The 20,475-nt window shown below is 59.6% G+C and overlaps 1 protein-coding gene across 1 annotated transcript in view; it reads right to left on the bottom strand.

Moving 5' to 3' along the window:
• The window catches only part of COLGALT2 (collagen beta(1-O)galactosyltransferase 2), a 46,477-nt gene that overhangs the window by 1,016 nt on the left and 24,986 nt on the right, over window positions 1-20,475 (bottom strand). Inside the window, exons 2-10 of the mRNA XM_004578829.2 lie at window positions 19,514-19,624; window positions 16,049-16,166; window positions 14,041-14,175; window positions 11,999-12,203; window positions 9,578-9,697; window positions 6,395-6,471; window positions 3,564-3,670; window positions 956-1,088; window positions 120-247 (exon numbers count right to left, since the gene is read on the bottom strand). Coding sequence (XP_004578886.2) covers window positions 120-247; window positions 956-1,088; window positions 3,564-3,670; window positions 6,395-6,471; window positions 9,578-9,697; window positions 11,999-12,203; window positions 14,041-14,175; window positions 16,049-16,166; window positions 19,514-19,624 — 1,134 coding nt within the window. The remainder of the gene's footprint in view (window positions 1-119; window positions 248-955; window positions 1,089-3,563; window positions 3,671-6,394; window positions 6,472-9,577; window positions 9,698-11,998; window positions 12,204-14,040; window positions 14,176-16,048; window positions 16,167-19,513; window positions 19,625-20,475) is intronic.

Consider the following 20,475-nt stretch of genomic DNA (forward strand, 5'->3'; position numbering starts at 1 on the left):
TGGCCCATGGAACCACTGCTGGGTTCCTCTGAGCTTCAGGCGGCTCCAGGGGTCCCCGACCCCATGCCTGGCCAGGAGCTGGCCCGGGGGCGTGGGCAGTGCCGGGCTCTGGCACTCACATGAGTTCCCAGTCCAGCTGGGCCCGCTCGACGTCCTCCATGAGCGTCACGAGCTTCTTCTTGAACTGGTGCTCAAAGCGCACGTCGTCCTCAATGACCAACACCTTCTCCAGTGCGCGGTCGATCACCTGTGGACACGTTGGAGGGAAGACCGTGGGAACCAACCCGCTCCACTGGGCAACCAGTGCATGGGCACACACGGCCGCTCATCACTAGAACGCAAACACTGGCCTGTCGGGAGCACAGTGCCACACACAGGGTCAGTGTCACAGCTGACCCTGGATGGCAATGCCACATGCAAGTGTGCACACCACACCAAAATAGCCACGTGCCACAAGGCTCCATGCAGAGGGCAGGGCATGCCAGGCTGCACTGCTGGTCGGGGCAGGGGTGCAGCTGCGGGACCATGAGGTGTTGGGGCATGGCTCCATGTGTCAAGCTGCGCTCAGCTGTGTGGCAGACACGGGCCACCCCTGAGGGAATGGCCATGGTCAGGATGCTCCAGTCCAGCAGAGGCCAGGGTTTGTGCCCATGAGTTGCGGGCCCAAGTGCCAGCTCTGCTTCTCCTGACCACCTGGCTGCTCAAGTGAAAGCTCCCCTTCCCGTGTGACCTGTGACTCCCGCATGAGGTTACCCGATGGTGACAATGACATGCGCCATACCAACAGGGCATTCTGCAATGATGATACTGCTCAAGGAGAGTGGCCTGGGGTGGTGCCAGACCCCTCTGAACCCCTGTGTGGCTGCCCTCGGGCAGACAGCCCAGGCCAACCCTCCCTGAGCAGCCACGTGGGGGAGACTCATGCGGGCTCCCCTGCCTGCCGAGCCGTGCTCACCTCTTTCCATACTGAGTAGTGGCTGAGGAAGCAGCCGATCTCACCCCTGGTCAGGGGCCTGGACGAGTAGGGGTCGCGGTATCCGGGCAGCATCTCAATGTGGAGGGCCTTCAGCTGGGTCGTGTTGAGTGCCCTGCGGAATTGGGGTGAGGCTGGGGTGAGCAGGGCACGTCCCCCTAGTGTGAGGGAGGGAAGTGCTGTGTCCTGAGAGCCTCCACGCACAGGGAACGGTTTCTTGGGCCTCCCAGCTTCTTTCTTTTTTAAAAATTGCACTTATGTGAAAGGTGGAGAGCTTCAACCACTGGTTCACTCCCCAGATGCCCCAGCAGCAGGGACTGAGCCTGCCCTCCTGGGTATGTAGGAGGACGGGGCCAGGTGTCAGGCCACTCCACGGGCCACGTGAGCATCCCAGCCAGCGCTGAGTGGGTGATCCCACAGTGGCTCTGCTGACACTCATGCCGTACCCTGCCCCGGAGGCCAGCGCCCAGCAGCATCGGACACTGGGGGGGAAGGGGCAGAATGCCAAGTGCATGTGGCCCTCCTCACCTAGACACAGAGCCAGGCATGGAACAGAGCAGAGATGGCCCATGAGGCCATGGGCAGGGACCTGCAGCTCTGCTTTCCACACCATGGGGTGTGTGTTCACAGGGAGCAGCCACACTACCATCCAAAAGAAAACACGTAGTTCATCGACAGAGCCCAGCTGTCATCCTTGTACTTCCTGCCACCAGGACAGGTACCTCCTGTGCTGGCCTCGCCGGCCACACATGGCAGGAGCTGGAAACAGGCAACTGCATCCAATGGGAGGAGTGGGGTTCAGGCCTGCTCTGCTGAGGAAACTGGCCGGACACTGCACCTGTAGCATGTGGTCTCAGGAGCTGACATGGTGCAACGGGCAAGCTGCTGACCAGGATCCTGCATGCACGCAGGTGTTAGTTGCAACGGTTCCACTTCCCATCGCTGCTAATGCGCCTGAAAGGGCAGTGGAGGATGCCCCAAGAGCTTGGAGCCCTGAACCCACTTGAGAGACCCAGCTGGAGTTCTCGGTTCTAGCTTCGCCTGAGCCAGCCCTGGAGTGAGCCAGCCCTGGAGTGAACCAGCCTGGGGAATGAACCAGCCTGGAGTGAGCCAGCCCTGGTGTGAACCAGCCCTGGCGTGAACCAGCCCTGGAGTGAACCAGCCCTGGAGTGAACCAGCCTGGGGAATGAACCAGCCTGGGGAGTGAGCCAGCCCTGGTGTGAACCAGCCCTGGCGTGAACCAGCCCTGGAGTGAGCCAGCCCTGCAGTGAGCCAGCCCCCAGCCCTGGAGTGAGCCAGCCTGGGGAGTGAACCAGCCTGGGGAGTGAGCCAGCCCTGGAGTGAGCCAGCCCTGGAGTGAGCCAGCCCTGGCGTGAGCCAGCCCTGGCGTGAACCAGCCCTGGAGTGAACCAGCCCTGGAGTGAGCCAGCCCTGGAGTGAGCCAACCCTGCAGTGAGCCAGCCCTGGAGTGAACCAGCCCTGGAGTGAACCAGCCTGGGGAATGAACCAGCCTGGGGAGTGAGCCAGCCCTGGTGTGAACCAGCCCTGGCGTGAACCAGCCCTGCAGTGAGCCAGCCCTGGAGTGAGCCAGCCCTGGTGTGAGCCAGCCCTGGCGTGAACCAGCCCTGGAGTGAACCAGCCCTGCAGTGAGCCAGCCCTGCAGTGAGCCAGCCCTGCAGTGAGCCAACCCTGAGTGAGCCAGCCCTAGATTGAGCCAGCCCTGCAGTGAGCCAGCCCTGGTGTGAACCAGCCCTGGAGGGAGCCAGCCCTGGAGGGAGCCAGCCCTGGAGTGAACCAGCCTGGGGAATGAACCAGCCCTGGAGTGAGCCAGCCCTGGAGTGAGCCAGCCCTAGAGTGAACCAGCCCTGGAGGGAGCCAGCCCTGGAGTGAGCCAGCCAGCCCTGGAGTGAGCCAGCCCTGGAGTGAGCCAGCCAGTCCTGGAGTAAACCAGCCCTGCAGTGAACCAGCCCTAGATTGAGCCAGCCCTGGAGTGAGCCAGCCCTGGAGTGAGCCAGCCCTGGAGTGAACCAGCCTGGGGAGTGAACCAGCCCTGCAGTTAACCAGCCCTGGAGTGAGCCAGCCCTGGAGTGAGCCAGCCCTGCAGTGAACCAGCCCTAGATTGAGCCAGCCCTGGAGTGAGCCAGCCTGGTGTGAACCAGCCCTGGAGTGAACCAGCCCTGGAGTGAGCCAGCCCTGCAGTGAACCAGCCCTAGATTGAGCCAGCCCTGGAGTGAGCCAGCCTGGTGTGAACCAGCCCTGGAGTGAACCAGCCCTGGAGTGAGCCAGCCCTGCAGTTAACCAGCCTGGGGAGTGAACCAGCCCTGGAGTGAACCAGCACTGGAGTGAACCAGCCCTGGAGTGAGCCAGCCCTGCAGTGAGCCAGCCCTGGTGTGAACCAACCCTGGTGTGAACCAGCCTGGGGAGTGAACCAGCAGGTAGAAGAGCTCTCCTTGTTTCTCTGACTTTCAAATAAATAAAATCTTTCAAAAAAGTGTCCCCCCTCAAATGGCCCAGGAGTCTTGAGGTCCCCCCAGGAGTGACAGTCACTGTTGGAGACATGCCCTGAGCAGCTGGGGTGACCCCCACTCACTTCCCGTCCACGGCCTCTACAACCTTGACCGCGATGTCCTGCTCCTGCAGTGTGCGCAGCATGCGGCCCCGCCTGTCCTGCCTGCGTTTGAGGTTTATCATGAAGATCTAGCAGAGGAAGGAGAGGGGCCAGTGGTTACCGGAAGCTTCCACAGTCTGTGGGAGACGTTTAGCAACTCCCTGGGTCGCAGCCGGAGCCACTGAGGGCCAGGAAGGACCTGCCCACGCTGCTGGCCAGGGGTGTGCACAGGCCCGAGGAGCCAGGCTGTCACCATGTGGCTACCTCGTGACCCACCCACGCCCATCGTGTGTCCCCGTGTCCTTCCTGCCTGAGGGAGTCCCCAAAGTTACTCTATGGGAGGGCAAAGGTAAGTTAACCCCAAACACAGCAGAATGGGGAAGCAACAGCCGGGCAGGTGGCTGACTTCCTCAGCACACTCGCGTCATGTCCTGGCATCACCACTTGGCCAGCGGCTCATAGCATCGGGATGCGAGCGGTGTGACAAGTCCTCACTCAGGGCTTTTCTCCAGAGGTTGAGAGCTGCACTGTGGTCACCCGAGGTGGCATCGTAGCCGTTCCCTGCGGGCACTCCTGAGAGGTAGGGACAAGCGGCCCCGCCCCATGACGAGGAAAGCAGACCAGCGGCACCGTTCACACACCCCATGGCTGCAGGACACGTTGTGGACAGGGCACCTGTGTGTGGCTGAGGGACCACAGCAGGTGCACTCTGCCTGCACTGCCCCACCCGGCCCCTCTGGCCGTGCTGCTCGAGCTGTGAGGTCATGACTCCTAGACATGACGGGCTAGGCCCCAGAGGCCTTGCACCTGCTGCCATGACAACTCGCTGTTGAGACTGAGCCCCTCCTCCAAGGTTGGGGGTGCTGGCAGCCAAGCATGGGGACACACAATGTAGCCAGAGTGCAAACTCCAGAGTGGGGCAGGTGACGCTGACTCTGGAGTGTCCAACAGAGACCCTGGGGTAGAAGGCAACAGCCCATTTCCTCTTGTGCCAAAAGAGGACAGGTGCCTCTCCCGCGCCAGTGGGACGGTGCTCTGCGCCGCGGCTGGAGCGAGGAACTGTCCTCCAGCGCCCTCCAGCGTTCAGAGTACGTGGTGCTACAGGCAGGGTGACACCTCTCTGGGCAGAATCGGGAGCTAGTGTCCCTGTGGACCCAAGGCAGCACGCGGACTGTGACGCCTCATGGAGCAATATCCTCATGTCCGGACATTTCCAACCCCTGAGGAAAGCTTCCAGGAGCAGGAGTGCAGCAGCCAAGGTTCTCTGGGCCACAGGCAGTGCTGGGCGCTCAGTCCCTCACAGCCATGCCCTGACTGGGCTGCAGGCAGTGCTGGGCGCTCAGTCCCTCACAGCCGTGCCCTGACTGGCCAACAGGCACTGCTGAGGACCCTGTGGTCTTACTATACCTACTGTTTTCCTAACTGGAGAATTGTTTCTGTAAAGGTGATTACTTAGTGACTCCCGGCCTCATCACTGGCCATTACCTCAGGCAGTGGGTGGGCAATTGAGCGCCACAGTGTGGGGCCACTCCCTCCCAGCCTCACCTCGGGCCCCTGCTTGACTGCCATGCTGTGGGCCTCAGGCCACCTGGGGTCATCAGGGAGACCAGCCAAACCAGAACACAAACACAGACGCATCCGGAAAGCCCCTGCATAGCCAGGCCTGCGTCTGCAAGCTCTGCGCTTCGCCGTGACTGGGCCAGCAGACTTGGCCCAGCCAGCTGGCACGGCCTGCTGGGTAAACAGACGTGACAGCCACCAAGCGTGCCCACCCAGGCTCAGGGCCGCAGAGGCCCCAGCCAGCGGCACTGCCTACAGCTGGCGTTTCCCACCAAGCCAAGGGGGCCAGTCTGTATGCTGTCCTGCCAGGGTGGGCTTTGCTGCGCTCCCCCAGGACTGTGACTTTAGGGGCAAAGAAATCTGCCAAGGACACTGGCCCCACTCAGAGGGGCGGGAGCGAGGGCCATGTCCGGGGGGGGGGGCAGCTGGTCGGTCACCCAGGGATTTGAGTAGCCACGAGCTCCTCCTGGAATTTTCCTTAACACTCTTGGCTCTTCCCAAAACCCGGTCCCAGTTCACCTCACAGAAGAAACCCTGATTCCCACCGCCTGGGTGGCACTGAGTGTTCAAGGTGACTGAAGGCGTTGTCCCGGGAGGGGCAGCAGCACCGAGCACCGAGCATGGGGCAAGGACCTGGTCACATTACAACACACCACACTCCACACCCTGCCACACTCCACGCCACACTCCATGCCCGAGACACTCCACTCCTGACCACACTCAACACCACAGTCCACGCCACACTCCATGCCCGAGACACTCCACTCCTGACCACACTCCATACCACACTCCACGCCACACTCCATGCCCATGACACTCCACGCCCTGCTCCACAACTCCAGGCCTGGCCACACTCTGCCACACTTCACGCCTTGCTCTACAACACTCCACGCCCCGTGACACTCCACGCCCTGGGGAATGTTCTCGCTTAGGCCCTGCTGCCACGGGCACTGCTCCAGGTTCCTGGTCACGGTCCAGGTGGGGGAGGCAGAGACCAGGCTGCACCTGCCCAGGTGTGTCTGCTGTGTGTGTGCCCTGGACAGGCAGCCTTCCCTCTCCTACACGCTCCGAAGCTGCCCATGATGCCGCTGCTGGCAGGACCGCATGGGCTTGAACCAGCTTCTGTCTGCCCAGGTCTGGTGCTGGGGCCTGCTGCCCAACCCCCGAGGGTGAAAAACAGTGCAGAGAAAAACAAGGTGGGGTCCGGCGTGGCTCCTCCCCACTGCTCGCAGCCCTGACCAAAGGCATCTTACCTCGTCAAACCCCATCTTGTCCGGATGTCTAGGCGCAACAGACACGAACTGGGAGGGCTCCATTGGAGGACGGTCAACTAGAAGACCCAAGAAACTCATCAGTCACAGGCCCTGGGGCAGGAGCCCCCTAATCCCCTACAGCCCAAACCTCAGGATGGGGGCAGCTGCTCCAGCCTTGGGGCCTTCCAGTGCGCACAGCGCAGAACCTGCCCAGCCCCTCAGGGATGAGTAGGGGGACGGCGAAGCCATCTCCTCCCGGGACTCCACAGCTGCGTGGGGCCGGCGTGCAAAGCCGCCCTCCCTCCAGGAGCAGAGTCAGCAGTAGCTCAAGCCTCCTCAGCCCCCAGAGCCGGCCCCGTCGACGGCCCATGGCTATGCCTGACCCACTGCAGCAGAGACCACCTTAAAGCTGGGGTCTGTACCATCACCGTTCCCAGAGCAGCGGACAGCCCCTCGAGCAGCTCCACCACACCCCGGGGCACCAAAGGTGTCATGCAAGCGGTGTCTGCAGGGCTGGGGCCTTGGGGGCGTAACTGCAGCGCTGGGCCCAATGCCTGCCGTGGTCCGGCCATTCTAACCTCCTCACTGTCAGAGCCATCCTCCTCAAACATGGAGCTGTCCATTCCTGGTGCCCACTGGGGGCTGGACAGGCTGCTTCCTGCCAGCGTCATTCTCATGTGTCCCCTCCCCAACAGTGCACTGCTGACTCACGCCCGCTGTCTGCACGCCCCCGAAGATGACTGCTGCTGAGGGGCTCCCTTCCCTGCACGGGTCCTGCCTCACCCGACCTGAGCCCCACTGTCCATCAGGAAAACAACCATGCTGGCCGGGACACCTGGGCGTTGGGACGTCGGACGGGCCAGCACTGCTGGACAGGGGCACAGCTTCCAGGGCACGTGGCCTTTCCACCCCACGTGATCTGCTTCATTTACTGTCCCTCTCACTCCTGCAGTCTTTAACATCCTTTCCTAGGTCATACTTGGGCTGCAGTTGAAGTGCAGCCCGCAGGACACCTGCCTCCTCAGGTCCCCTCCATTGGCTCCAGGCCACAGTGGTCTCTCTCCCAGGCCATCCTGGGCGCCAGGCGCCCACCCCCATGATGGCAGCCTCCCCCCATCTCCTATCAGTATGTAAATATGCTGCGACAGTCACCTTAAACACCAACCACACAGACCGCCTAGTCCACGGCCCCTCACCGCCACAGCCCCTGTCCACGCCCCAGCCTGTCAAGACGCCACTCCCCTGCCCCTGCCACTGGCCCCTCCTGGCCCACTTAACCACCGTGGTCCCGTGGCTACATAGAGGTGGCCCTGGTTGAGGTCACCACGTCCTTGGCTCTTGCAAATGCTCCTCCCATCTTCCTGCTCCTAGCTGCCCGGCCGGCTGTGGCCCCGAGGGACCCTCCTCTCCTCGCTGTCCTTTGCTCCGTGAGCTCATGCTGCTGGCTTCAAACAGCTGCCCGGGCCGAGGGCCCTCGGATGTCTGCCTCAGACTCCCCACCCCGTGGTCTCCCGCCTTCCCAGCAGATGGCAAATAAACATCTCAAGTTTCACGCCCAAAACTTCCTTCCCCCGTCTTCTCCACGACGCCTTTCCCATCTCAGTAAGCTGGATACCGGCCGAATCCCAGAGCATGCCCGAGCCCGGCTTTGATGCTTGAACAGCATCCAGCTCCCTGTAGGTCCTGCAGCTTTGCTACCAAGCATGGGCTCAACCCGCCTGCCCCTCGGTCCTCTCCGCTGCAGCTTGTGGCCACTGCGGGGGCCACCTTCTGGAGCACACAGATGTCACCAGGTGATCCCACAGGTCCCACTGAGTGCGAGCCAAACTCCGCGTGGCCCAGGACTTCACCGCCCCGCAGACCCGGGCCAGTCCTGCCCCAAACCCCCGCATGTCCGTGGGTCCTTGGTCCTGCCTTCCACGCGGAATGCTCACCCTCAACTCTTCACATTGTTTCCTGCCCCGGCACGTCACCTGTATGGTTCAGGCCACATTTCCATGCTAAGCTCGGGGCTTTATTTACACTCTTACTCCATTACATTCTACTTTCTGAAATCCAGAGGTGCTGGCAATGACACCGCAGGTCAAGCCGTCACACGCAGCACCTGCATCTCACGCCAACCCCGACTGCTCGGCTTCCCAGCCAGCTCCTTGCTGTCCTCCTGGGAGAGCAGTGGAGGGTGACCTGAGTGCTTGGACCTGCACCTGCGTGGGAGACCCAGGTGAAGCCTCTGGCCCCTGGCTTCAGCCTGGCCGAGTCCCTGCCATTGCAGCTGTTTGGAGAATGCAAGAGAAGCTTGAAGTTCAAGGGTTGTTTATAGCTCTGTTTCTCTCTGTAACTCTACCTTTCAAATAAATAAAATAAATCTTTGAAAAAAATGTCCTCAAAATCTGAGGGGAAATAATCTCTAAAACAAATCTGGAATGTGGGATTTTAACATTTTAATGAGAGCTCAATGCAGTGCTGCCCCCCACTTAGAGGGTCGGCGCTGGTCCGTAACCTACAGGTTGCTCTCAGTGGCTTTGTTTTGGGGAAAAGAAAAAAAAACCTATTTGAAGAAGCAGAGAAAACACACACCTAGCCGCGCCGCTCCCCAAAAGCCTGTGGCGGCTGGGCAGGAGCCAGCACCCAGGAACTCCATCCAGAACCCCCATATGGGTGCCAGGCACCCAATCATGAGGGCCACCCTGTGGCCACTTGGGGTTTTCATTAAACACCAGGGTCTCTAGGCAGCTGGGGCAGGAATTGAACCCGGGTGCTGACGGGAGACATCTGACCCACCAGGCAAATGCCCGCTCCTCAGATGGCTGTGCCCTGGCCAGATGCAGCGTGGTCACCTCTGTGTGCCCCGAGAACTCTAGATGCAGTGCACTTGGGGCTGACCACTCCCGGGGAGTCAAGGCTGCCGGCCAAGGGCAGCACCCAGCCACGCCCCAAGCTGTGTGCGGGACCTTCTGCCGTTCTTCCTGGCAATTCTGCTCCAAGTCCTGGGGACCCCAACACCTCCACCCTACAGCTCAGCAGGCCGCTTCCCCACAGCCAAGTGAGGGCCACACCACGGCTCTCATCCCACCTGCCGCGGCCGGCCCTCTGGCAGGACCTGCTGTGCCTGGTCCAGAGCAAAGGGCGAAGGCCGGCTGGGGGCAGCTGGCCTCCTCCGCCCTGGGGAGCGCAGTCACTCACTCATGGCTTCTATCTGCACGTGGACAAGGTTGTCGACGTCTTCCTGCAGCGTCTGGTGGGGCTTGAGCGGGATGGGCAGGTAGCCGTAGTGCTCGCGGTTGCAGAGGTACATCTGCACACCTGGGGACAAAGCCCACTGTCAGAAAACGCCCGCTGGGATGGCCAGGGAGGCTGAGCTTGGCCTGCACCGTCACCACGGGCTGCCCAGGGGCCTTCTGGAGCTCTCAGTTCCAACAGGGGGCGGTGGGGGGGCGGGGGACCTGCTCCTCAGGCCAGAGGAAAGTGGGTTCTCTCCCTGCGGACAAAGCACACATGCAACCTGAGACACATGGGAGCGAGGATCTGTCCCAGGAACAGAACGGAACTGGAGCCTGCCCACAGGAAATAAGCAGACGGGAGGAACGGCGGCCGTTTGATGTGAGAGCAAACAGGAAAAGCCCGCGAGGTCAGCAGATGCTCAGCCAAGCGCACAGAGCCAGCCGCGGACAAAGGAAATGCAAGACTCTGGGCTGCTCTCCTGGCTCGTGCTTCTCCCCTCGGCAGGCAAGGATGGCAGCCTGCCAATACACACACACACACACACACACACACACACGCACACCCCTTCCAGAATGAGTTCACCAAAGCCCTTCGCAGCCCTTCAGGCCGGGCCCTCTGAGTCACCGTGCTGGAAGGGTGCGTCCACCAAGCCCGGTCCCCGGGCCCAAGCGTCTGAGTCACGACTTTCCAACACACCAGTGTTTTCCCGAAGCACGGTGCCTGCCTGGGACTGCCCCCTCCTGTCCGCTGGAAGCTCAGCCCACTCAGGTACTGACGGCGGAGGGCAGCAGGGCAGAGCCTTTGTCCCTGGCCTTCACCGACGGCAGCGGGCCTGGCAGTCACTGGCACTCCTGCTGGCACCGAGTGAGCGCTCTGGCTCGGCTGCCTGCTCACGGGCCTGTCTGTCAGGGTCATGAGGAACTCAGCTGCCTCGACCAGGCACCCCGTCCACAAAAAGGACTGTGATACCCAGCCAACCTATCCTCCAGGCCATGCCGCCTCACCGTTCCCGCACCGCACAGCAGACGGAAGGCAGAGGAGGGGCCTGTATGCGGGCCTTGAGGGCTGAGAGACAGCTCCCGCCTGTTGGCAGGGGCACCCTCAGGTCAGAAGGCCCCTGCAGCAACATCCCCACCACGGCACAGGAGAAAACTGAGGAGTCCAAACCTGCTAGGTGGGAGCCAGGAGAAGCCAAGTGAGCTCAGGAGCAGAAAATCACAAAACCAAACCGAAAGAGTGGCAATGCCAGGGCAGACAACGGAAAACTCACGGCTGAGCGCCGGGGTGAGGCCCACACGGCTGTGGCAGAGACTGAGGACACAGGACACAGGATCACAGGGCCATGTGTCAACAGCTAAGGGTCAGGACGTCCTTGCACGACCTGCACAGGCCTTTATGGGGGCCACAGTCCCCTGGAGTAGGGCAGCAGGGGTCACTCTGGTGACAATGGCTGCTCTGCCTCAACACTGGGTGCTGTCCCGCAGGGAAGGCCTCGGGGCCTCCTCAGCCTGGGCGCTCTGGGCCTCCTCAGCCTGGGTGCTCTGGGCCTCCTCAGCCTGGGCGCTCTGGGCCTCCTCAGCCTGGGCGCTCTGGGCCTCAGCCTGGGTGCTCTGGGCCTCCTCAGCCTGGGCGCTCTGGGCCTCCTCAGCCTGGGCGCTCTGGGCCTCAGCCTGGGTGCTCTGGGCCTCCTCAGCCTAGGCGCTCTGGGCCTCAGCCTGGGTGCTGTTCCACAGGGAAGGCTCGGGGCCTCCTCAGCCTGGGTGCTCTGGGCCTCAGCCTGGGTGCTGTCCTGCAGGGAAGGCCTCCGGGCCTCCTCAGCCTGGGTGCTGTCCTGTGACTGTGATATGGAAAGTGAACAGTGGTCAACATCAGGGTGCCCCTCAATGTGCAGGGCATGTGCCCCCTGCTCTCTCCATGACTGGAACGTACTGTGGGCAGGTGCCTGGAACCCCTCTACTGCTGCAGGAAGCCTAGGTGGAGAGGCAGCCTGGGAAGGGGCTGGGAGCTGGGTGCCATGCAGCTGCCACAGCAGCTTAGCGCTTCTAAGAACAAACACGCGTCCATTGCTACAGTCCGGGGCCTGGCCGGTGTGGTTCAAGTCTCAGCCAAGGCTTCCTGGCTAACAAAGGGACTCCCACAGCAAACAGAAGCCACGTGGTGGTGCTGGAGGGAGCCACTACCCGCTGTGGGTTCTCAGCACTACCACTGCCCACAGTGCCACAACTGGTCGCTGGCAGGAGCCTGCCCTCGCTCTGCTGTCCACGGAGAGCCACGCAGAAGGTGCTGGCCTGGTCACTGCAGACAATCTGGTGCTCCTAAGCCCCCTAACACGGGCTGATTTCTTTGATTAAACTGATGTCTATGTAGCACTTCTGGTGGTACCTGCTTGCCTGCTGGAGAAGGCAAAGACGATGATGTCATCAAAGGTCCAGGTGTAGTCGGGGTGTGGCGGGTAGAAGGCCAGCTTGCCGGACGCCTCCTTGCGCAGGTCAATGAGGAAAGTGGAATGCACCATGGGCACGGGGAAGCAGCCCTTGCGCTTCCACTCGCGGATCTGCACGTAGTCCGGCGTCCGCCTGTAGAAGCCCTGTGAGGCAGCACACGGGAGTTGGGTCTCCGCGGGGTGCTGAACAGAAGCCCCCAGTGATGCCACGCACACCCCGACCCAATATGGGCCACTCTCCGAGGCCGTGGGATGAAGCGGATTCGGACACGTGTGGGCACACGGCACGCAGGGCACCTGGCACTGGCCTGAGTGGCCACAGGGGCCGAGCCCTGAGCAGGTGAGGCACTGTGGTTCTGGGGCCGTGGCAGCTGCCAAGCATACACGGCACCATCAGGTCTCAGTTGACTCATCTTTACTGGCCCGTTTGCACACTTGTTCACTCCTTGGGTCTATCTGCAAGGCAGGCGAGGTAAGCCCTGGGAGTGCCCGGAAATGTGCCCCACACCAAGGAAGTACCAGGCTCCGCTCCCAGGAATAACCTGACACAGCAGCCGGTCCAGGCAATCGCTGTGCGTCACCAGCACGTGGGGCCTCCCTGCAGCGCAGGTGTCTACCCTAGCCCCCGGGAGCTGCCTTGGGGCTCGCCTGTGGAGACTGCCTTCCACGCAAGCGCCAGGACAAGCTGTTTGTAAATTTCGACTTGAAAGAGACACAGAAATCTTCATTTCTGGGTTCATTCCTCAAATACCACAATAGTTGAGGCCTGAACTCCAAAACTCCACTGGCTTTGAACAACCCGGGCATCAGCCAGCTGTTGTCCGTTCCAAACTCAAGCATTCGCTCAACAGACACCTGCTGGGCACCCACAAGAGCCCAGGCCTAAGACAGGAGGCCTTCAGGACAACGGCCCAGCCTGGCTCTAGCAGCTTCAGGCTGTCGGTCTCACCCCAGGGCACCAACCAAGACTGCAGCCAGAGCTCAGGTCACTCCAGACAAGAGCGGAAATTGTGAGAAACATCGTGGGTGATGGTGGGCTCCCTGGAGTCACAGGCAAGCGTCTGGCGGCACATGACCTGCTGGAGGTGTGTGTCCTCGGGGGTTGCTCTGTGGCCGCAGCTGCTGGGCTGGTGCCAGCGCCCGCATCCCCAGTCCTGCCTGGGTAGAACACTCTGAGCTGACCCTGACGCCCACAAGACGACGTGAAGCCCAGAGATCCCAGCCCAGGCTGAGCTTCCTGGTCAGACAGGTCCGGCCTGCACCGTCGGGAAGAGCCGGAAGAGGCCTTGGAACCCATTCTCAGGACACTGTCACTAACACTCCCGCCCGTGTCGGCCTGTGACACGGAGCTGCTTGGCCCACTCTGGGCTTCCCGTTGTCTGAGCCTTCCTCCTGGGTGGCAGCTGCCAGCGCTTGGGGTGAGCCCAGCGCTCTCCGGTGCGACCACCTTGGCACTGGCTGGCCAGCTTTCAGCGGAGCTGGCCACAGATATCAATGATTATCAAGATATCTAGATTCTAAGGAATTCACTTCTCAGAAAATCATCCTCCATGGAGGAACGTCTGTTCCCCAGGACAGTCCCCAGGACAGGCAGAAGTTGCAAACTGCTCGGCTAACTTGCAGTGTAGTTACCTGATGGCAATACGGTGATTAGAAACAGGCCTGTCGATGGTTTTCTCACAGCAGTGGAGGGAACATTGTTTCGCTTCTGTTTACTTTTAAATATGTAATAGAAAAATGGGTTTTTCTATGTAATCCTTTTGGGAAAAAAATTTTACAAACAGTCCCAGGAAGGGGAGAAGGAGGTAGCATTGCACAACATGCCCCAGGGCCTGAGCCCTTCGAGAATTCCACAGCAGCTCGTGGGGTCGGGGTGCTACTGTGACCCCGCTGGCTCTGTGGAATGCTGGCCCTGGTGGCCTCGCCAGGTGAGACCAAGGCGTAGCAGCCACACAGCTTTGGCTCCGGAACCCAGACTTGCCTGCGGTGTCATGCCACACCAGAAGTTGGAGTAGAGGCCCCGGGACTCCAGCATTGGGGCCACAATGGTTCGGTTTTCTGCCATCATCAGGCTGAGGGTCTGTGGGTTGGTCAGGAAATTGTCAGCATCTATGAACTGGAAAGCAAGAGGAGAGCGTGAGGCGGAAGGCAGTGTCCAGGGCCGGCGGAGGCACAGGACCTGTTCACGGGCTAGGAGACCAGCTATCCATCTGCCCTCAGGGGAGCCCATTGTAGCTGGGTGCCCTTGCCAGTCGGATTCTGCTAATGAGCTCTGCCGGCCACACGATGGCTCCGTCTAAGGCACAGGCACGGTGGACAGACTCAGCCAGGACCCACCCACAGCCTGGTGGTTTCAGCGAGAGGCTCGTGGCTCCCAAGCCCCTGCCCAGCTGCCTCCAGCCCTCCCAGGAGCTGCTGCTCAAGGCCACGGCTTTCTGCAGCAACGGCCAGATGACCCCAGGTCGCCGCCCTTGCAAAGCAGTGAGCCACGATCACACGGACTCACTCACACAGGTAACAGATGCCGGCGTCAAAGAGGAATTGCCACACCAAAGTGCACGTTTCAGCATGGCTACGAGAGGTTTCATATTAGGTGAACATATGGAAAATAATATCCAAAGATGAGTTTCTTTCATCGCAAAAAAGTGTTCAAAATCCATGCAAACAAGCAATCTCCCGAAGTTCCATGAAAAAAGGCATTGAACAACTACACATGAATTTCAATTTTCTTCATCAAAATAAGCGCTTTGTAATTTCATTTCCACAGACTCTCTGAAGTACAGAGAATTGTAAAATAAACAGCAGCACTCATGGTGAGGAGGTTGCACGTTAACCAAAACTCATGGATGGGCACCTGCTGGTCTCTGAACCTACTGAGCCCAGCGCCACACAAGCCACTCCCAACACTACACAAGCCACGCCCACCACCACACAAGCCACACCCAACGCCATGCAAGCCACGCCCATCGTCGCACAAGCCACGCCCGGTGCCACACAAGCCACGCCCTGTAGAGCCGCAGCCCCGCAAGGAGGCGGGGTGCCCCAAGTGTGGTATGTTCGACCCATGGCTGGGGGGCTGAGGGCTGAGGACCCCGAACCAGACCCTTCAGGCCGAGCAGAGGCCCGGGGCTGCCACCTGGCCACAGGCCAGGCTGCACGTCGCTGCCCAGACGAAGGTGCTGCTGTTGCATCACCCAGAGACCACCCGACGAGGGCGCCGCGTGGAAGGGCCTCGAGGGAGAGGGTGTTCACAGAAGGCTGAACATGGTTAGAGAATGTTCAAGCCATCAAGTTGTAATTCCCCCCAGACTCCAAGCTCTGAAAGCACGCTGGTCCCACCCGTGACTCCTCCCAGAGACCCTTCTAACCCTGCGAGTCTTCGCTGGGCCGTGATCGCACACGGTCCATGTTCCTCCAGCCGCTGCTTTCCTCAGGCGCTGAAAAGGCTCATGATTTCCTAGGCCTGTTCCAGGGAAGGAGCCCCAAGCCTCCTGGGCCACTCCAAAGCTGTCCAGCAAGTCAGGAGGAGGCCCGAGGTGACTGCAGGCGCATCTCAACAGGCGTTCCAACGCGCATGTCAGGCCTGAGGTGACCACTGGGCGTCCCCAACACACGCCAGGAGGCCTGAGGTGACCGCCAGGCGTCTCAACGCGCATGTCAAGAGGCCTGAGGTGACCATCAGGCATCCCAACGCGTATGTCAGGCCTGAGGTGACCCCCAGGCACATCCCAACACACATGTCAGGAGGCCTCCGTCTGTCACAAAGCACAAGCCAGGCGATGGAGGTGACCTTCAGCTGTCACAAAGCCTGTGTCGGAAGGCCTGAGGTGAACAGAGGCATGCTGGCATGGGCTGCCAACACACTCCCCGAGCCCTGAGCAGGAGGCGCCCACGCTGCACGGGGCTCCGATGCCAGGGCGCTGCTTGTGGAGCCTGAGGTGGACACATGCTAGGGGACAGCTATCAAGAAATCAAACATCTGTTTTTACCAGAATGTAGTCTGACCATTTTTCCCTCGCGGTCCGAAGGGCTGCCTGTCGCAGCTTCATGACATGGGCAAACCGGGAGCTGGGCCAGTGCTTTGGGCCGATTTCGTCAGGATAAGACCTGGAAGAGCAATGGTGACCACGGAAGGCTGTAAGTATCGAGTGCTGCTGTGCCGGGCTCCGCCTCGCTCGTGTCTGGGGGTTCACGTCTCCCTCCCTCAGCTCTGCGGAGGAGAGCCGGGCCCCCTGCAGCACAGCCCACGAGCCAGGGCCACGAGCCAGAATCTCTGCTTAAACACGTGGGTCTTCACAGGGACACTTCCAAGGGGCCACGGGGGGCCCTGGGCAGCAGGTGCTGCTAGCCTGTCCACTACAAAGAACGGCAGAGCTGTGGTGCAGCCACGTGAGTAGGACAGAAGTGCATCCGGGACTCCAACCCAGGAAGCTTAGCCCCAGAACTCTTGGCCCTGGTCATTTTTTTTAAAGATTTATTTTTTATTTTTATTGGAAAGTCTGCTGTACAGAGAGGAAGGGAGAAGAGAGGAAGATCTTCCATCCGATGATTCACTCTCCAAGTGAGTGCAACAGCTGCAGCTGTGCTGATCCGAAGCCAGGAGCCAGGAGCTTCTTCTGGGTCTCCCATGTGGGTGCACGGTCCCAAGGCTTTGGGCTGTCCTCGACTGCTTTCCCAGGCCACAGGCAGGGAGCTGGATGGGAAACAGGGCTGCTGGGACACAAACCGGTGCCCATATAGGATCCCAGCGCGTGTAAGGCGAGGACTTGAGCTGCTAGGCTACTCTGCCAGGCCCAGTCTTGAACATTTTTTTTTTTAATTCAGTCTGCCATCTCATAAATTTGGAAATGTCATGGGGTGAAAATCCTAGTTTTACTGGGTGGCGTCTCGGTCAGCGTTTCCACAGAGCCTGACACAGGGGTGAGCTCACTGGGCGCTCCGTCCACAGGCACACGGGGCCGGCCAGCAGAAGGGCCCACCCCCGCAGTCCTCCCGAGAGCTCCCAGCTGGCGTGGACACGGTGCTGTCCCAGGAGCCCCAGCTGGCCAGCTCACACAGCTGCAGCCGAGCGACGAGGCTGTGCCGTGCCCTGGGGGGTGGTCCCTCGCACACAGATGTTCTGAAACAGCTCCCTCAGCCTTCGCCCCAAGAACACCAGTGCAAGCCTTGGTTTTCTGAACCCACTGCCAACAAGTAACGCCCTGTCTCAGTCTTCACTCTGACCTTGGCGTGTAACACATGGACTCAAAATCTAGCTACAGGGCCCGGCGCGGTGGCCTAGCAGCTAAAGTCCTCACCTTGAACACGCCAGGATCCCACATGGGCGCATTCTAACCCTGGCGTACCCGTTTCCCATCCAGCTCCATGATCGTGGCCTGGGAAAGCAGTGGAGGACGGCCCAAAGCCTTGGGACCCTGCACCCGTGTGGGAAACCTGGAAGAAGCTCCTGGCTCCTGGCTCCTGGCTCGGATTGGCTCAGCACTGGCCGTTGTGCTCACTTGGGGAGTGAGTCATCAGACAGAAAATCTTCCTCTCTGTCTCTACTCCTCTCTGTAAATCTGACTTTGCAATAAATATAAATAAATTTTTAAAAATCTGGCAACAGAGAACGTTTCCAGGATGCAAATAAACACACAAGGTCGTTCTGTGCATGTTTAAAAACTCGTCCAAGTTCAGGTAGAAGCATCTGCAAAGTCTCACTTCAAACATGTTATAATTTTCAGCTTCATTGCTGAGTCACACTTGAGCCACGTGGATTTGAGGATCATACACAGATGTACACGTGCATTCAAAGCTTGGCGGAGACAGAGCAGGCGCTGGGTCTAGCACGGCGTTTCTGATTATAACGCGGGTCGGCCTTTAATCCATCACTTCTTCTGGGAACTCATTCTTCCTACTGCTGCCTCCCTGAGGTGAGACTGGCGTAGCTCGGGGACATTTATGGTGGGAAATCTAAAACACACAGACTCATTCGTTCATCTAACAAGTGTCAGCGTGGTGCCTGCCAAGATCATAGCATTAGTGAACTCGAACTCCAGAACTTACACTTTGTTTAGGAAAATGTGTCACCGTATGTCAAGTCTGATGCTGTTTTCCAAAGATGAGGAGGTAAACAAATAACAAAGCGGCTGGGGAGGTGACCAGAGCCTGGGCTTGCAAAGGCGTGGCGGAGGACAGCTGAGCACAAACACCTGCCACAGCGTGGGCTCAACCTTCCAGGGAACCGCTGGACACGGCGGAGTGGACAGGAAACACGGATGGAGACTCACGGGGTCTAACCGTGAGCATCAGGTACCTCGGTTCTGGAGGTACCGGGGTGCTTTTACATAAGAGAATGGAACCACATTGCTTGGGGACGTGGACAGATTTGGCAGCCTGTGAGTCCTTGCAGTCAGAAGCAACCAAGAAATTGCCGCGGTTACAGCACCGTGCCGGGTGACTGACACAAGAGAGGAGAGGCCAAAGGCAGGCTTGTTTTAATGCAAAAAGAAATGGAAATCTAAGCATGTCATTTCATGATACACACGACAGTTCTGAAGACACGTTGCATGCACGACTTTCAAAGGTTTTGCCCCCAGATAAGCTTGTCCTTTCTCCGAGTTCCTTTACAACTTGGCCTGGTCTGACAGCCCCGCGCACCACAGGCAAGGGCAGTTGACGGGAACTAAGAAGCCAGAGCTGCATGGAGGCCGCAGCTGCCCCAGGGCCTCTCGGGCACAGAGGCCGCATCCGCGCTGCTTTGAACAGAGGAATCGTTTATTCTCGTTTATGTGGAAGTAGACAAGGATGGGCAGAGACAGACCATCGGGAGGTTCACACTCCTGCGGCAGCCAGGGCTGAGACGGGCCGAAGGCAGTCAGCAGGAGCTCAACCTGCCCTGCCGCGTGGCGGCAGGGGCCCAAGGACTCGGGCGCCAACGCCACCTCCCAGGGCAAACATCAACAAGAAGCTAGAACCAGAAACGGGCAGGTCCCAAGCCCACGCCCTCTAATCTGGGATGGGGGTGCTGGAGGGGGTGCCTTAAGAGCTGCATGAAACATCCATTCTAAATACTAAAGGCCTATTTTCAGGACACAGGTAATATTAACATTTATAAGCATGAGCTGCCTGAGTGAGCTGCTGACAGCCGCAGAGTGGAGGGGAGAGGCTGCTGTGCAATCTGTGAGGGGAGGAAGGGCAGGCTCTGTGGCTCCTTCCAACCCTGGGGAGACTCTGCATAGATCCCAGGAAGACCCCAGAGACCCTGCAATACGCTGCATGCCCCCAGGTTTGAGGCCCTGGCTGGAAGAGAGCTCAGGAAGCAGGGCTGGTGGGGTCGGCTGGGTGGGCGGGGTCGGCAGTGCCAGCGGGGGGTCGGCTGGGTGGGCGGGGTCGGTTGGGTGGGCGGAGTCGGCAGTGCCAGCCGGGGGTCGGTTGGGTGGGCGGGGTCGGCAGTGCCAGCCGGGGTTACTCACTCAGGTTCGTCCATGGGCCGCCACTCTACGTAGTGGTAGAAGCCCCGCACGTTGCGCAGCCACTCCCGGAGGATCTCCGTGGTGTTGTCCACATTGTGGTCCGTGGCCACCCTGCAGGAGAGGACAGAGTGGCTCAGGGACGGCCCCTAGAGGGAGACCACAGACCCCAGGCCAGCAGGGAGCAGAACACCAGCTCCGGGCAAAGAGTTCAGGGAAAATCAAATTAAAAGGTAAATTTATTTTGGTACAAAAAATTAGAAATCCATGCATAATATTTTCATAATACCCACGTATCACTCTTTGAAGACCACTTGTATGTAGATGTTCTAGATATTTCATACCTAGATAAATTCACCTTTTAATTCAGTTTTATATAAACTGTTCTTGTGAGTTGTTATTCATTGGACAATCACAGAGAGACAGGCTAAGTCACCAGCACCTGATACTGGAGAAAGGGCCGCATTTGGTCCTAACTTCCCGTGCCCCACTTTCTGCCCAGCCCCATCCACTCTGGGACACAGCAGGTGGCAGTTCACATCCTTGTGTCTACCACCATGGCCTGGGGAGCAGGACTGAGTTCTGGGTCGTTGGCTTTGGATTTGCCTGGTTCCAGCTGTTATGAGCAATTGGAGAGTGAACCAGTAGATGGAATATCTTGCTGTCTATCTCTATGCATTTCAAATAAAATAAAAATAAATATTTTTAAAAAGAGAGAGAGAACTCTTTCATCTATTGGTTCGCTCCCTAAACACCGAATGGTTGAGGCTGAGCCTAGTTAAGCCCAGGATCTTGAAGCTCAATGCCGAACTCCCCAGTTGGCGGCAGGAGCCAAGCCCTGCGCCATCAACCGCTGCCCCAGGGTGTGCCCTGGAGCAGCTGGAACTCAGCTCAGGCACTGTAACATGGCACGTGGGCATCCCCAGCTGTGCCTTCACTGCTGTGCCAACTGCGCACTCAGCTCA

This window comes from Ochotona princeps, chromosome 10 (genome assembly GCF_030435755.1).
Source record: "Ochotona princeps isolate mOchPri1 chromosome 10, mOchPri1.hap1, whole genome shotgun sequence".
Classification (NCBI taxonomy): domain Eukaryota; kingdom Metazoa; phylum Chordata; class Mammalia; order Lagomorpha; family Ochotonidae; genus Ochotona; species Ochotona princeps.